Consider the following 17,880-nt stretch of genomic DNA (forward strand, 5'->3'; position numbering starts at 1 on the left):
AGCTCCAGTCCTTGAAGCAAGTTAAAGGTTTTCATTGTATCATATTTTACCCATTGACATTGTATACTTCTAAAGTATTGAATAAATGGGTTTTCTTTATCAAGTGGGTTTTTTTTTTGATTTGAAACATTTTATGAAATATTAATCTGATATGATATGATTAGCTTTTTATTAAAAAATATTTGAATGAAACAATGTTAGAACAGGAATTGGACGATGTTTTATTTATTTTTTTTTTTTTTACAACCAATCCTCACATTCTGAAAAATGTTGGTGGCAGCAATTTTTATAGGGAAAAAATCAAGAATAATCTTAGAAAAACGGAAGTTTAATGACATACACAATATAAAGGTACAGGACCTTTACAATATACATTTCTCTCTGATAATTTTTCAAGTTATTCTTAATTTAAATCCTTTTAGTACCATCATTCTTATACAGAAAATCAGAAGTAATATGACCAAGTGTTTTTAACAAATATGATGAAAATCCCTGTATTTATAGAGGAAAATTAATAAAAAGTTAATTTCTGCTTGATTTTCCTATAAATTTGAATCAGAGGAAGAGTACAGCATTATCAGGCATCATAAAATCACATTAATTACTGAAATTCTTAAATTGTACATGGAAATAGACACCATTATACTGTTATCATTTAAACCAATGGTATTTATATCCCAGTTTCAATACGCAAGAGCATATTTTATGTTGCACCAGTATAAAAACCTAGACAGGCAGCTCAAGAGTAGCTTGGTGCATGATAGAAGAGTATCACCTAAAGTCAACTTAATTTATGAATTGATAAAAATGTCATATTAGTGAGGAAGACTACAAAATGAATTTAATCTAAACAGAGTGTACGATTGCTAAGATAAGGTGCCTCTCAAAGAACGCTTAAAGGTGCATGAACACATTTTCAATTGAAATTTATATTTACCAATTATAATGTTTACAATTCTTAACTAAGGCAAGTCTAATGATCAGCAAAAATTTAAACACTATTTGTTGATTTACAAAGGAGATATAGAACTTAAAGTTCTTCATAATGTAAACAAGGCACATGCCTTGTTTTTGTTTACATATAGAAAATATCATGTTCAATTGAAATTTATAACAAAATGTTTACAATACGGCAAATCACAAAAATAAACACCATTTGTTGATTTACAAAGGAGATATAGAACTTAAAGTTCTTCATAATTAACTTTTTGTTATTGAAAACTATTATAACAAAAGGACATAACTTTCCTTTATTGAAAACTTTCTTTTATTGAAAAGAAAACATATTTTAGTATATTTTAGCCTATGCAAACAAAAACATGACACGGGCCTTGTTTACATAACAAAGTTTGGGAGCTCTAAATCTGTCTTGTATTTCGACAACTGAAAATCAAATATTTGACGACCATTAGAAATACACTGTACCTAATCAGTATGTGAACATAAAAAAAATGGAAAATGTGAAAATTTTTAGCTGAAACTGTGTCCATGCCCCTTTAAATATGACTTAAATCTCTATGTACTAACAATTTCTAAAAAAAAGACAAGTTATTGATAAACAAGTTGATGAATCAAGAATATCAACAGTCTGATGAAAAGGCACCATTTCTCAAGTTGTTTTGCAATGACAATGTCAGCAAATACTATCTCATTAAGCCGAAAGCTGACTGACAATTTTTCTTACTGTTTCTTAGGCCATATTTTACACACTTAATTGTTTATGGGTATTCCCGTTATTTCCTGATCATGAAGGAGCACATGGTGGGTGTAACCAGTCGATCGAGGATGTTTACTTCTCCATGGCATCTGATTCCACCTTGATGTCTTTAGAGGTCCGTGTTTTGCTCTGTCCCCGATGTGTATTGTTTAAATGGACATTTGAGCTTAATTACGATACCGTTTTTTCTATGATTCACCCCCTAATCTCTCTCAGAAATCTTTCAAACAAACTACGAAGTTGTTTTGGCATTTAAAGATGAGATCTGAGAAACATCAGAAATCACCACCTGATTCTTGTAGTATATTTATATCTACTCAAGAGGTCATTGAGAGATTTTGAGATTGTTGTTTTATGGACTTTTGAGCTTGAATACTGCTCGTTATCTCCGTAGATCATTGCAAGATTTGAAAGAGAGAAATATTTTTAGGGTATTAAGATTTTTAATTTGTATTATATACACATAAACACATTTTCGGTCCACTTTCAGCTGAAAGATCTCTCAAAATAAGGGGAAAAATCCCAAAAATCTTTGATATTTTTAAAGGGGCCTAAACCAGGCAGTCAGTCTTTTGTTTGTGGGGGACTTGCAGATTGTGTTTGATGGAACAGAAGGATTTAGTATGGTTATGGTTCGTCTTTGTTATTTGCATCCTAGTGTAGATCTCTCAGCCAAAACTTTTCTGAATTATATTCCTTGTGTTTTAATCCTTTAGAGTATTTTTAAATACTTACTTAAAGAGGCTGGGGGGTGGCAGCCATTTTTAGACTATTTCAATCTCCTTTAAAAGGAGAGCTCCATATAAAGATATACAAAAATGTTGTATGAATTTTTTCTTTGTCAAATGATAGTTGACAGCTAAAGATACCGTATCTAAAAAGTTAAGTTAAATCTGGTGGCTAATTTGGGATTAATTTGTTGACCCACCAGCCTCCTTAATACTTATAATTACAATTTATAGAAAAGAAATAAATACATAGAGTTGTACGTTATTATACTCCCCACTTTAAAAGTGGGAGGGTATATAGTAATCGGTATTTCCGTCCGTCCGTCTGTACGTCCGTCCGTCCGTCTGTTACGCTTTGGGGTACCCATCTCTTATCCGCAACTCCTTTCATACCACTGAAGGAAATTTAATGAAACTTTCACAGATTCTTAATTACATATTGCCATTGTGCACCTCCTATTTTGCTTTTTGATCTGACATATATTTTTCATTTTTTAAAGCAAAACATGGACACTGCCATTATATTCATATGGGAGGCGGGGGTATTATTTAGTGAGATCATTGCTCACAGTACCTCTAGTTTATATTAACTAATATATATCCAGGTATAAAGTTTGTGTCAGGAAGTTCAATACGTGTAAAACTAGTGTCATTTATGATCTGTTTAATAATACGCTAGGGAATGAGATTGACAGACAGTCCTACTGTCAAAATATATATTCATATAAATTATTAATCTTCATGTAATTAATAATCTTTTGATGATATGCTTATTTGAATGCCAAAGCAATAATATCCATTATAAAGTAATAATCCTTGGTCAAATATTTTGCATTGAATGTTTGTGGGAAATTGGTTTAATGATATCATTTCAGGAATTTTTTAGCAGTAGTGTAAATAATTACATGTATGTATACATATTAAACAAAGGAACCTTTACTTGGGAGCTTTTAAAGAAAACTTCAAAATCATAATAGTATCAACATATGTTTTTGCTGACATAATCACATGGTTTAATAGTCTCTGTAAAATTTTGGATCTTTTATTTATTGGCTTTATTAGCAACTTCAACAGCGCATAATTGAATAGCATGAACCGACGCATAACTACTTGTGGGCTGAATTTGTGTCAATTAAATTGTATTTTGTACTTCTATTATGAAATATATGGAGATATCAGTATTAAGCCCAAAAGTCCTTCAAACAATTCAAATCAGCAGCAGAGCAAAGATGAACATCAGAGGTGGGATCAGGCGTCATGGAGGAAAGAAGCTCCACTGCTGAGCTGTCACACCCACCGTGTGCTCCTTGTCATGATCGGGAAATAACGGAAAACCCGTCGTCAATTCAGAGTATAAATAATGGACTAACAATAAGTATGAAAAACTTCAGTCAGCATTTGACTCAATGAAAAAATTATATTTGCTGACAAGGTCATTGTATCGACCATAAAACTTACGAAATGATTATTTTAAATGAGAATTTCTATAGTCTTCTTCAATCAACTTGTTTGCCAAAAACTTACCTCGTTGAAAAAATCTTAATACGTAAAGCGTCAAATGAAAGATATAATGTACATATATATATATATATATATATATATATATATATATATATATATATATATATATATATATATATATATATATATATATATATATATATATATATATATATTTAGAAGGTAGAAATAAACAATTTATATACTGCCTGTACTTCAGAGTTATCATCATGATATTTATTCTTCAGCTTATGTAAAAAAAAATTAATCAAGTTTTCTCCTGAAAGACATATTACAGTCCGCTTCAGTATTTATTCAGTATGATTAATGGTAAAGTATTCAATGTATCTCTTTAGATTAATCATGTAGACATTTTTAAAGATACATGTATACACTTAAAAGTAAAAAAAAAAATGTATAATGCAGAAAGAAATACATGTGGATATCTCGAAGAAATACACTTTAAAAAAAAATGAGTAAGGAATTCTTGACTAAAATTGTAAAATTTATGTTTCCAGCATAAAAAAGATCATGGAGAAAGATGCAAGGCATAAATATGATTTCCTTGTTGACTGCTGGAGTATGCAAACGTAACACGATAAATTAATCCTTGTAAGTGATATACTGCTTATAATTTTAAATTTGTGAGAAAAATATCATCCCCTTTAGATTTTCGAAAATATATTCAGTAAATTTATGTATGAAATTGAAAAAAAGTACGAGGCTTACATGATGATTTGCATAGTACATCTGTAATATAAAAAAAGTCCATATTTTATTCACAGAAAATTTAAATTAAGTATTTACAGGAGATTGCAGCTTATATAGAAGGAACTTGACTGAACCAATGGAATTGAAAAATATAGATGTAATTTTGACGATGGCAAGGTTGGAATAAAAATTAAAATCATGCTTCACTGAAAACAACTAACATTTATTCCAGTATCAAATTCTTACTGAACAGCTTATGTAATTTTAAAAAATCTTTGTTATATCACATTGCGAAAAGTAAATCTTTCATGGCTACTAGGTATAATTGTGACGTATCTGACAAACTGTCCATTGCAATAAGAACAAGATAACTGTATTGAAGAATAAAACAGGAAGAAAAAAATCGTCGAACTGAATGTAATAATGACAAATGTGATTAGTTCCAGGAAAAGATCGCTGTATGCATGAGCCTCATGAAACTCTCATGTCGCTAAAACTTAGTATTACTTTTTTGCCATTTTTGAAGGAAGTGCTTTAAATGAGGTGTGCTTGTGAATTACACATGCCCCAGTATGACAGCTTATGATAAAACCTTTTGAATGCAAGTCTAATACCAAAGTTCAGGGACCAAAAATGTCACCCAAAACAAAAGAACTGTCTTGACGAATGCACCTGGGAAAGGCACTAACCGTATAAAAATTATGACCAGGGTCAAAATTGTTTTAAAAGTGGGTCAAACTCCAAGGTCAATGTCAAAATTAATTATATACATGCCGGGGAAGCTTAAGGTTTCGTCACAAGAAAACGCATGCGAATTATAAAAGGACTAACACCAACTTTTGAAAATTATAGCCAAGGTAAAAGTTTTCAAAAGGAGGTGAAACTCAAAGGTCAAGGTTAAAAGGTCAAAATTGTTGGTATCCAAACAAAGGTCTTGACACAGGAAATACTAACACGCCTATGAAATATGAAAACCAAGTACTTACTGTTCAAAAGATATGGCCAATGTTAAAGTTTTGGCACCATTTGTTTAAAAAATTATTAGCTAGATTAAAGTTTTATGAATAGTAACAAAAGTGGGACCAATTCCAAGGTGAAGAGGTAAAATATCTTGGTAACCTAAGAAAGGTCTTATCACAAGAAACATAATGAATTTATAGACAAGGTGAAAGGGGTTTTTTTGCGGACATATACACTCATACAGACAGACGGACGGACAGGACAAAAACGATATACAATTGAATCGTTGATTACGGGGGGGGGGGAATTAAAGTATTTAAAAAAATATTTTCAGAGTTTTCATCGAGAATGCATGTTTTGAATATTTTAAGATCTCTGAACTGTTGTACTGTTGCTCAAAGACATGCAACAAAATGTGAACTTAATTTATTAACTTGCAATATTATTCGGTCGAGACGGGCGTGATTAATATCTGTTAAATACCTTTAATTAATGCTTTGATGCAAATGTAAATATTTTGTCACTTCGATCTTAAAATGCTAAATATGAAAGAGAAAAAAATGATTGACATTTGAAATATCTAAGTTTATATTGATACTAATATGATTAATGGTATAAACTTCATATTGATAGGTCAATATGATCATTCACAAATATTTATCTAAAGCCATGATTGGTGAATTTCCTTGAAAATGTCACGATATGTTCTATTTTTAACTCCTTATGTTTATTGGTTAGTTTTTTTTAAATACAGAATATGACATGTGTAGAAGTGTAGCTGTAGGACAGAGAGTTTTGCAGGTCGTTAACTCTGTAAATGAAAGATATATATGCACCAACTGTAAATATTATTTCTTATCATTTTTCATAAGTATAGATATTTTCAAAAAAGAAACAAACATGGAATATAAAAAAGACAATTTCATTGATGTAATATAATACTTTGGGGATATGAAACCCTATCACTATAAAGCTGAAGAATAACATTTTTGTCGTCGTTCAGATTTTTTGTTTAGAAATCTTCTTTGTTCAAATAACTGGTTAAAATTTGATGATAACGAATATCGAAGCTCAAAAGTTCATTTAAACAATAAAATCGAAAGCAGAAAAAACGGACCCCTAAAACATCAGAGGAGGAATCAGATGTCATGGAGGAGTGAGCATCCCCTGTGTGCTCCATGTCTTCAAAAGTCCATTGTAAGGGAAACAATAAATTCTCTCCGAAAGCAAATAAAAAAAAACGGATCCCTAAAAAAAACGTTGGGCCCCTAAGAAACTTTCACCCATTCAAATATCCAACTTTGCTGTAATACAATAGGATGAGCCCATTCAAATATCAGACCGTGACACAAAACAATGTCATGGACTAGTGAGCGTGAAACTTCATGGTGACCAGATGTCATTTCAACCCTTTTCGTTGTACTGAACAGTCATGAAATCAGACTAAGAATATTTTAAAATCCAAAGTAAATTAGAGAGATTTAGATAGTGTTTTGAATACCTTTGACATGAAAGCTGAAGAAAACTACAGAATTTGATAAAAGGATGGGAATCTGTCATTATATATTACCATATAAGATGATGGTTTTTAAAGGAAAAGTGTTGGATTCTTATGGTGTTTTATTCAAACAATACTTGTAGTAGTGCTTAAACAGATAAAGAGATTGGCGGTGTTATGCGGAACCTGCTTTAAAAACATTCCATATCAAGATCTGCAATAAAAACATTTGAAAAATAATTTGGCTGTCAATTAATTAAAATTGTCGGAAAAGTATGAAACAAGGTCATTCTGAAGTATCGCCCTCAAATAATATTAGCAGTAAAAAGTGATGTACAAAATGAAAATGTATTTATGTGTCAAAAAGTGATGAGATCGAAAACATTTCTGAAAGGGTGCAAAATTTGGAGGAATTGTTATTTCTGTGAGCAGCAAATTGATAAATGTTAATTATGATAATTCTGTGTGCACTGGAAATTAATTCTAATAGTGTGGCAAATTTGGAGTACATGTAATTATTATTTTCATGTGCATTGGAAATACATTTTAAAATTGTTTTTCTCTTGTGTTCATTGTTTTTTGTTTTATGCACCTCAGTTGGATATTTAAATATCCCAGCGATAGGCAGTTGAATGTTTAAAATATCCAACTGATGGTCAGTTGGATCTTTTAAATATCCAACTAGTGCTGGTTGAATCGGTAATATATACGTAGACTTATAACAATGGGTGACGTCATAGAAGTTTTGTAATCAGTGTGTATATAATGGCCTAACAATTATAATGAAAAAAGTCAGCATTTGACTTAATGATAAATTGTATTTGCTGACAAGGTCATTGTGTCGACCATATAACTTATGAAATGATGGCTTTAAACGAGACTGCTGTTATTCTTGTTTCAGCAAATTGTATGTCAATAATTTACCTCGTTTTAGAAATTTTAAATTGTTCGTACGTAAAGCATTTTCTCGCCTATCAAATCAAGTGTGAGTGTGAAAATGACAGCTAAAAAATTGAATAGAAAAAAAAATCAGTCTGCATTCAGTTTAAAGATAGGTTGTATTTGCTGACAAGGTAATTGTATCGACCATAGTATTAAATGTATATAATTTTGATAATAAGGATATTTGTGCATGTTTTTAAAATTATTTTGCAATGACTATAACAGTACTATGTGTTATACCTAAGGAGCTCATACATGTTAGATCTTTTTTTACAATCCTATATGAGTTATTTCAGTTAAATATGTTCTTGACTTGGGACCATTTAATATTAAGGCGTATTTTTTCAATGTATGTTCTATGATAATTTTGACCTGATAATATTCTGGTAAATTTAATGACAGCATTTATAATTAAAAAGAATTGAATAATTAATCCTCAAGTTAAAATAATGCAGATGTTGTTTGCATTATTTTGACATTTTCTTATTCTTGATATTTTGATCTTGATATAAATGTATAATTTTAGACCACTCAAGACAGGTGATCTATTGCAGTCCTTTTGTGCGTCTATGCGTCATGAGACATATATAAGAATTGAACATTAAGTCTTTTTTGTGAATCAGCTAAGCCAATTTTAATTATGTTCTTTATGAGTAATGGGACATTTAAAATAGGTCTGCCCTTTTGGATCAAAATATGAAGCATAATTAAAACCTTTTCTCCTACACATCACCAAACACTATGTTTTTATGAATACAATAAGCAGTCTCCTTTATACATGTCTCGCTGTTGAATGTTTGAAGGTGTGGCGAGGCATTTGCACAAGAGCTTCACAACTTTTTAAAGATAAACTGTTTGCAGGATTAATAAGCCCTGAAAACTTTCAAATTAGATTCACGACTCCAAAATCACGAGACTTAGATAGAGCCTAGTTAATGTCCTTAGAATTATTTTGTACTTTTAACAATTTTGTTTAAAGATAAGCATTTCATGTCACTGATCCAGGGTTGTACAATGTATATTGAAACAATTTCTGTTGAAAACATGCTTCTTGAAAAAAAAACGAATACAACAAACAGTGATCATGCAATATCATAAATTGCTTGAATCAACAAGGAAAGGCTAGAGATTGTACTTGATACCTTTATCTATCTGAACCAAGTACAAGTACATAAAATTGCTTTTTGCGATTTCATTTCTAATTTTAGTATTTTATAGATCATCTCACTGTAGTGACCAAAATTGCTTTTCTACTTTTTGATATCAGAACAGATACCAGGTTCCATGTTAGTATCTAGTATGAAGTAAGTTAAATATCTAAATAACAGTGGAATCTAACTGTTAATGTTGAAAAAACAAAAATATTAATTTTTGCAATAGTCGTAAAATACTGGAAAATGAACGTTGGATATACAACGGTTGCAATGTTGAAGTTGTTAATCAGGTTAATTTCTAGGTATGTTATTTAATTATAATGGAAAATTTACTGAAACACAGAAACATTTTTCATGTCAAGGTAAAAAAGCTATGTATGGTGTAAATAGTAAAATCAGGGATTTGCATTTTAACGTAGAAACACAATTAGCTGTATTCGATACTTATGTTAACAGTGTTATGAGTTATGGAGCTGAAGTATGGGGATTTCACAAGGGTCAAGACATAGAAAATGTTCACTTAAATTATTGTAAAAGAGTCTTAAAGGTCAGACAAAGCACTAGTAATGATGCAGTTTATTGTGAATCAGGTAGATTTCCACTTATACTTGAAAGGAAAAAGAAAATTTTGAAATACTGGGTGAAATTAAAAAACAGTGATAATTGTATATTACAAGCATGTTATCAAGATATGGTTGAAAATAATGATGAATGGATTGTAAACATTAAGAAGGAATTTCCAAAGGCTTGGTTTAGCTGACATGTATAATAGTGATTGTATTGATAATAATACTCTGAACATTATATTTCAAAGAATGTATGACTGTTGTAAACAAGAAATTATGGCAAGAATTTGTAATTCTCCTAAATATTTTCTATTTCAACATTTAGTGGATAATGTTGCATTACAGACTTATTTAAGAAAACCATTGCATTCTAAGTATAGAATACCTATCAGTCGTTTAAGGCTATCAGCTCATGATTTAAGAATAGAAAGGGGAAGGTATAGTAATATAGAAAGAAAAGATAGAAAATGTGAAATATGTATGTCAGGTGAGATAGAGGACGAATTTCATTTTGTATTAAAATGTCCTCGATATGAAGAACTTAGAAATAAATATATTAAGTGTTATTATTTTAAAAAACCATCAGTATTTAAATTAGTACAGCTGTTGAGTTCTACAAATACTTAAGAACTATGTAACCTGGGCAAATTTTTGTATTTTTCTCATCAATTAAGAAATTATGTTCTAAATAATAATTAAATGATATTGTTATGCAATTAATACATGTATATTGTATAGCCTGTACAAATCTTATGTATGAATATTGTATACCTATGAGATGTAATGTCTCCGGTTCAAATAAAATACAAAAAAATACAAAAATATCTAGTTTACATTAAAGAATACGTTTATAGTAATGTAATCTACCCAGCTTAATTGATATCCTTTGTGTTTGCAACGCTGATTGTGAAGTTCTAGCATATGTCCTTTAGAAAATTTAGTAAATTTAAAATCGCATTTAGTTCTAGCATTTGTTACCGGTATCAGGAGTTGAATGATTGCCTTAAATATCTTTAAGGTAAATGTATGCATTTAGCTTAAAAAAAAACAGAAAATGAAAGGTTAGAGCAATAAAGCTTAATTATTTTATAACTTTTGATAAATGACACAAATTTACTGTAGAGGTGTATTTATATTAATTATGTAATGTATTCGTGATCATGATTAAGGGTAATTATTACAATAACCTTTCAATGCAAATATGTCTTAGGATATGAACCTCAGTAATGTTTCGATTAATTTTCGATTTCCAAAAGTCATGTATTTGGATGTTTAAGCAGGTTTATACGCGAAACTTGTGACTTTTTTTTTACCTCAGTTTTTGACTGATTGGGACAATGTATGTGCATTATATCACAATAATTAACACTGCGTTAGGACATTATGTTCAACTTTTGCTTTGCTAGTGTATATACAAATGAAATAAAAGAGAATGGCTGCATGAGCATGAAAAAATATGAAATAATAATTAAAATGTAATTATGTTTCGTAGACATTAAACCATTAATTGAAAAATTAAAAGCAATTTCTCTACTAAAAAAGAGAAAAAAAATAACAGTGAGTAAGATAATGGTCTAACTATTGGTTGAAAGACATCAACAACATTCGACTTCATGATAAAATTGTACTTGCTGAAAATCTCATTACCTCTATGTGCAGGTAATAATAGTATATTGCTAACTAAATAAGGGAATTGAAGTCATCACGTTTATCAGAAAGGTTTGTTCTTCTTTTATCTCAAGATCAAAGTAATATATCGTGTCGACATTGTAAATTAATAATACATACATTGTCAATATATCTGAATGTTGAATTGAAGGCTATAGAGAGAAACATCTCTTAATGTGAAAGTTTTGAATTACTTTTGCTTCATATGAATTCAAAAAGTCTTCTCAACTTATAACGTGGTTCCAGTGGTTTCCATGGAAATTCCCACAGATTGTTGGAAGACGATACTTTTTTTCCATACATTTCAAAGATATCGTCAATCAGAAATTCAAGTATCATTTTAATATCAACTATTTAAGATAAAGTTTTGTTAAACTGATCATGACAAGGGGGATATGGCTTATAGGACAGGCCGAGAGGGGATGTTTACGCAACTATAGCACGTGATCCTACCAATAATACTTTTAGAGGTTCGTCTTTCCTCTACTCCCAATTAAAATTGTTCCAAAGGACTTTGTGTTTGATAACCCTTTGTTTTCTTAATACTTTACACTATGACTAGAAAAATATATCCTTTATCTTATGCATAAGAAGTCGGTTCTTTTTATGTATACTTGATTGTTCATTTGAAGCATTAAAATAAAATAGAGACTTCGTGTTTTTATATCCTATTTGAAATTTTCTCCTAAACGTCCAGGTCTCGGAGAACTGGCTTTATGAAATAGCAAGGTTCTTGAATTTGTAGGTAAACAGGTATAATTGAGTAATTTCAGAGAAGAAAAATAATATGAGCGCACTCTCTGATCTAAAAAATAAACCATGTCTTTTAATCCTTAGAAACAGTTCTATCATTTACTAGTTGCATATTTTAGATCAGAGATTGCGCTCTATATTAAATATCGAAAAATACTTTAAACATTGGCCGATTTTGTGGACTTTTCAGAATATGAGGAAATTGACGCATTTTGTGACGTCATAATGCATTGACTAGCCAGAAAATTACGTCATTTTTGATAGATAAGCAATCACCAAAGATCTAAGTGATATTCAATGCATTGTTAACAAAAACTATGTGGTTTCAGTTTTTCAGAAATTCACAGGGCCAAATAAGGCAAAAGTGAACCTTGTTCTTTAATGAGTTTAATTAGCTGTAGAGATTGACTTGTCCCTTCAAAACACGGTCTTTCAAGATGACGTTTAAAGAAATGAACATTAACATGAAGGAACATACAATTTATGGCCTGATAAGTTTGCACTCACATTAAAGTGGGTGACATGGTCTGATTTTTCTGAATAAATGTTATTTTATGATATGCATGAGACATTGTATTTAACTTTTTAGATAATACTGTTTTCAGAAGACATTGAAACATTTAATCTTAAGGATAAAAATTATGTTTCAGTCTGTCATTTGTTGGTAAGAATAGAAATAACATTTTAAGAATGAATTTTTTTCTGGGTTGTAAAAAAAATTATTAAAGCATTTTACCTAAAGCAATTAATTTCAGCCCGTCGTCGATTCCAGACCTGTGAAACCCTTGCAATAATTGGATGGTTTTTATTTTTTTTTAAAGTGAGAAAAATATATATTGATTTACTTGTTCTAGTAGGTTGATTGCCTCAGCGAAAAAACTGCTTTTTTCATAACAAATGGAGATAACAAATAGGAATCAAGCTCAGAACTCCAATGAAAAGAAATATGGAGATGACGAACATTAAACTCAAAGTCCATTGAAAGCATACAAAACGGGTGCAGAGCAAACATGGACCTCTAAAACATGGATCAGGTACCAAGGAGGAGTAATCATCTCGTGGTCACCGGTAATACCAGCTCTCTGCTCCTTGTCATGATCGGGAAAACGGAAAACCCCGTGGACCATTCAGTGTGTGAATAATGACCCAACAATTAGTATGAAATTGTCAGTCAGGTCATTGTATGGACAATAGAATTTGCGAAATGATGATTTTAAAGAGACTTTTAATACTCTTGCTCATCAACTTGCTTGCCAATTGCTTGCCTGCCTCGTTTAAAAAATTGTTCGTACGAAGAGCATGCTCTAGATCTTTCGTATCGAATTAACTGAAAGATATATATCCCGTCCACGTGTGATAATATATTGCTACATACGTAAGAGAAATTTAGGATAGAAAAAATGAAGCGTACGAACAAGGTGAACAGAGAAAAAACTTGAAATGACCGAAGTTTATGAATAATTCTGATTCACACGAATACAAAATTTGGTCTGCAGATGAATTGATATTACTTAAATAGATCCATTCTTTTCATATTTTTCAAATCAATTTTAAAATTATTTTCATGAAATAAATTAAAAAGTAGAGAATAGTTTCTATTGTAAATCAGGTGAAATGTGGGAGTACTGACACGATTGAAAGAAACAGTCATGCAATGTTTATTTAATTTCTGATTCCTTAATCAACATTTTAAGATATGAGCAATTCAACGATTTGCGGTCTGAATTGCTGCATTAATTGGAAAAGTTTTGGTTGTAATGAACTTTTTTCACTTTTACATACACAATACCTTATTTGGTTTTGTATTTTTTTAAATGCAGTTGTATTCTATGACTTGGATTAAGTCTCTTTATTAAGTGAAAATGCATAACTGTTTTGTAATTATTGTTGTAAAAATATTTTTTTCAGATTGTGCATTCAAAACCCTTACCTATTACTGATCAAAATTTAAGCCCTGACTTAAAGATGTGCCATAACATTGACCCAAAGTCAAACCTCACAGAGTAAGGGTGCTAAATCGAATATCCATCCGTTCTGGACCCTTTTCCCATCCCACAAAATTAAGTTCCATCCTTTCTTGACAAATACATGTAAGATACATTATGTACACAATGTCTTTCTCTGTTACTCTATTTATTAAAATAGTTAATATTTTTGACTAATTAGACAGGTTTAATACATGTATGATGTATTTTTACCAGTCATTATATCTTCATCAGTTAGCTATTTACACATACAAAAAAGAAAACGAGATAATTGTTTTATTTATATTTTATACATATTTAATTAAAAATGAAAAATAATTTACAGCAATGACTGAAACAGAAAAAAGACAATAATACTTATGACTAATACTAAATAAAATTGTAAAAACAGAAACAAACAAAAATGCTAAAAACTGATACTGAAGAAAAAACATGAAATCAGTGTTAAAACATGATCACAAACAAAAAAATACTCACAACTGATACTGGACATATTATTACAAATGTTTTACTCTATAAAGCAAATCAATTAAAGTACTTTTTGTCTTTGTCCTTAGTTCATTTCAAAATTAATTACTGGTATTAAAAATGTGACTTTTATTATCTGGTATGCAGTCGCTCACGAGATTTCTTGCCATTGTGCATTATAGCTTAATAGAAATTATAATTGCTAGCATTTTTATATAGTAATTAACATTATTCCATCATAATTTTACATCTCATAGTATATAAATAAAGACAGCAGTTTATTTAATGATCGCCATTGGTTGGTACACCTCCGATAAAGACATACTGTCGGATCCCCATTTCACATAAAATATCATTGTCTTAAAAAGTTTAAGCAGAAAATAGAATTAAAGGTGTAGTCAGTGAAATTAAATCACACATAAAAAATTTCCAAAAGGCATCAGTAGATTTAATTTTAAATTTTAAGAAATAATTTAATTGTGCTTATTTTCACCGTTATTATAACTTTTATGCAAAATTTCCATAAATAAGGCAAAGCATTCGTTACACACTATCTTTTTTCATAACAATAAAATGCCTATTTAAAGATAAGAATTGATATAAGAATTCAAACATTTAATAGTCAATTCTGGAATATGTTGATGAAAAATACTCAGTAGAATCTAATCGCCTGACTCTCTTTTAGAAGTAATTAAAGAGAATTGTATCCTTAACTGAAATAAAGTTTTTAAAAAAAATCAGATCTTAATTATTGCATTTTCACCAAAACATCAATAGAGTGAGCCACTTTTTGTATATCTTCTTGCATCGAAGAAAATATATGCTTCATTTTGAGTACAGAATTTTGCAGAAGTGCGATCATTCCTCGCTGAATGTGGACCTCCTTTTTAATACTTGTCAAGCCGGACTGTATCTTATCATATGGAGCAATCACATTTTGTATTCGTCCACTGGAATGAAAGCCATTATTTTGGGAATTGCTTCTTTGCTGTATGTTGTTAATGTTCTTGTAAGGACTTGGTGCTTGTACATGTACGTGCATGTTGTTCAATGTTCTTGGTGGCTGATTTTGTTTTCTTAAAAATCCCCTTTGGAAAGGCTTGATCATTGTCACACTATTCCGATTGTGTCTAAAGAATTGATTGACATTTTTACTAATCCCGTCATTTTTCTTGGGTTGTATTTGGCCCCCTTGATTTATCACCACCCATCTGCCATTTGTACTTTTGTTACCTGGAAGTCTTGGTCTCTGGTGACTAGAGTTGATGTTGGACTGATTGAGGATTCCTGCATGTTTTGGTTGTGAAGACCTTCTGGACGACGAAGGGAGATTAGCAACTACAACGTCTGGATTTTTATTCCGAGACCCAGAAAACGGGTAAATAGAATAATGCCTTCGACTATGTCCCAAATGTGCAGATGTGGTAAAAACGTTGTGTCTCGTATCTGGCGTTGTGGTATAATCGGATTCCGAATTGTGGTCCACGGAATGGCTCATCCCTCCTCCAGGTTCTAGCGCTCTGCGTGGGAAATCAACATTTGTAGTCAGGCTCCCCTCTGTCCCGGAATTCCACAGCTTTTGACAATTCGAGGTCTTGATCAGAAGAATTGTCAGAAACAAAAACACCCTATTTGAATGCAAAAATAAGAATTTGTCAGACAACCACAAAATCGAAGTCAGAGTAGGATGAAAACCAAAGAAAAGTTTTTCGTTGGAAAAAAAAGGATTTTGATGGTAATTTGTGACATGCATAATGAACCAGCCTACACAGAGACTATCTTTTGTTATTTATTGTTTCTCTACTGATTAAAGATTATAGCCTAAATGCTACAACAGCTTTTTGATTGTTTGAAAAACTTCTTTTTTTGACAGGATTGAATCAACTTCAAAAGCTGCTGGTACACAAGTAGACTACATTATGATACCGTAACAAAATAATTGCATTATATATTTTTATTGCTGTCTTATAGAAAAGAGTGGGAAAAAATCTGAAATTCTTACAAAATGCTTTTCTTCTTTCAGTTTTACTCCGAATAGTGAACAAAAACAATTCGGAAAAATTATATAAGTTAGATTTAGTACATAAATCATAATCTTTTTTTTTTTAAATATTATCATAAACGTAATATTTGTTAAATAAAAAGTAAAATATATAAGAAGTCTTACCTTAGCACCAAAAAATTTCTATCAAACATTTTAATCTTTTACGTAATCTCTTTACTTCTAATCTCTTTGTGGTAAATAAGCACTTGATCTGAATTTCCTTTGTACACTTAAAATGAATGGACCTTCAGCATAATTAATTAGGGCCGTATTTACATCTTCCTCTCATAACTTGTCAACTGCTGTAATGTCTTTGTAAAAGTTCTCTTTTAAGATTGTTGTCTAGAAGAAATTGATCTTGTTGAACTGTGTTATTATGAAACAGAGAAGTCCCAAGCTTTGCTTCATTTTGACATTGTGTTAAACTGACATGTTTCAGCCCTATTCCATTCTTATATGAAATGACAAAAAGCGTAAAAATCATTTAAAATTTCATTTACGCCTTATGTAGCCAGAGAAGATTTTTTTTAATTTCTGCTAAACTTACATTTTTTCTGCACACTTTTATGTATGTAAATTAGGACTTCTTGCAATAAAATAAATAAGACACAATCTTCAGGTATTGTCAATAAAAGTACAACACGGTAGTGTATAATGAAAAGTTAACATAATTAAGGACTAACACCATCAAAGAAATAATTTAGACACATTATCATCACGTGCATTAGAATTGAAGAGCATAAAAACTGAACTTGAATATGTTAATGAAAATAGAAAAAAAGAAGATAACGACATTTAATAAGCGTTTAAGTAGTAAACTTCTCAAATACTATTTATATAAAATATACATACAAAAATAGGAATGATTCATTGAGAAACCCTTCTCGGTCTCGGACATAAAATGCAAAACTTAGCTTTCAATTACATTTTATTGTTGGTTCATTTAATTTTAGAGAGACTATTAATAGTTAGAGTCAAACTGTATAACTTTTTAAAACTTGCTGCAACCATTTCCATCGAAAAAATCAATTCCATGGCTTTTGACATCACCGACAACTGCTTTTCAATAAAATTGGAATTCAGTATTTTACTTTCCCTGTCACTGATAATTATCAAAATGGATTAAATATCAGAAACTAAAACTTATACCAACAATAGTACCTTTCTAGGGGGAAAATTCTTCAAA

The 17,880-nt window shown here is 30.4% G+C and overlaps 1 protein-coding gene across 1 annotated transcript; it reads right to left on the reverse strand.

Annotated features, from left to right (window-relative positions):
• Positions 1–15,386: 15,386 nt before the first annotated feature.
• LOC134255762 (uncharacterized) lies at positions 15,387–17,166 on the reverse strand. Its single transcript, XM_062738281.1, has 2 exons — positions 16,818–17,166; positions 15,387–16,278 (listed from the first exon to the last, which is right to left on the reverse strand). Exons 1-2 carry the CDS (start codon positions 16,844–16,846, stop codon positions 15,399–15,401), a joined length of 909 nt encoding a protein of 302 aa, XP_062594265.1. The 5' UTR covers positions 16,847–17,166; the 3' UTR covers positions 15,387–15,398.
• Between the last annotated feature and the right edge of the window lie 714 nt (positions 17,167–17,880).

This window comes from Saccostrea cucullata, unplaced genomic scaffold (genome assembly GCF_032062105.1).
Source record: "Saccostrea cucullata isolate Sc308-1 unplaced genomic scaffold, CSIRO_AGI_Scuc_v1 ctg5, whole genome shotgun sequence".
NCBI classification, from domain to species: domain Eukaryota; kingdom Metazoa; phylum Mollusca; class Bivalvia; order Ostreida; family Ostreidae; genus Saccostrea; species Saccostrea cuccullata.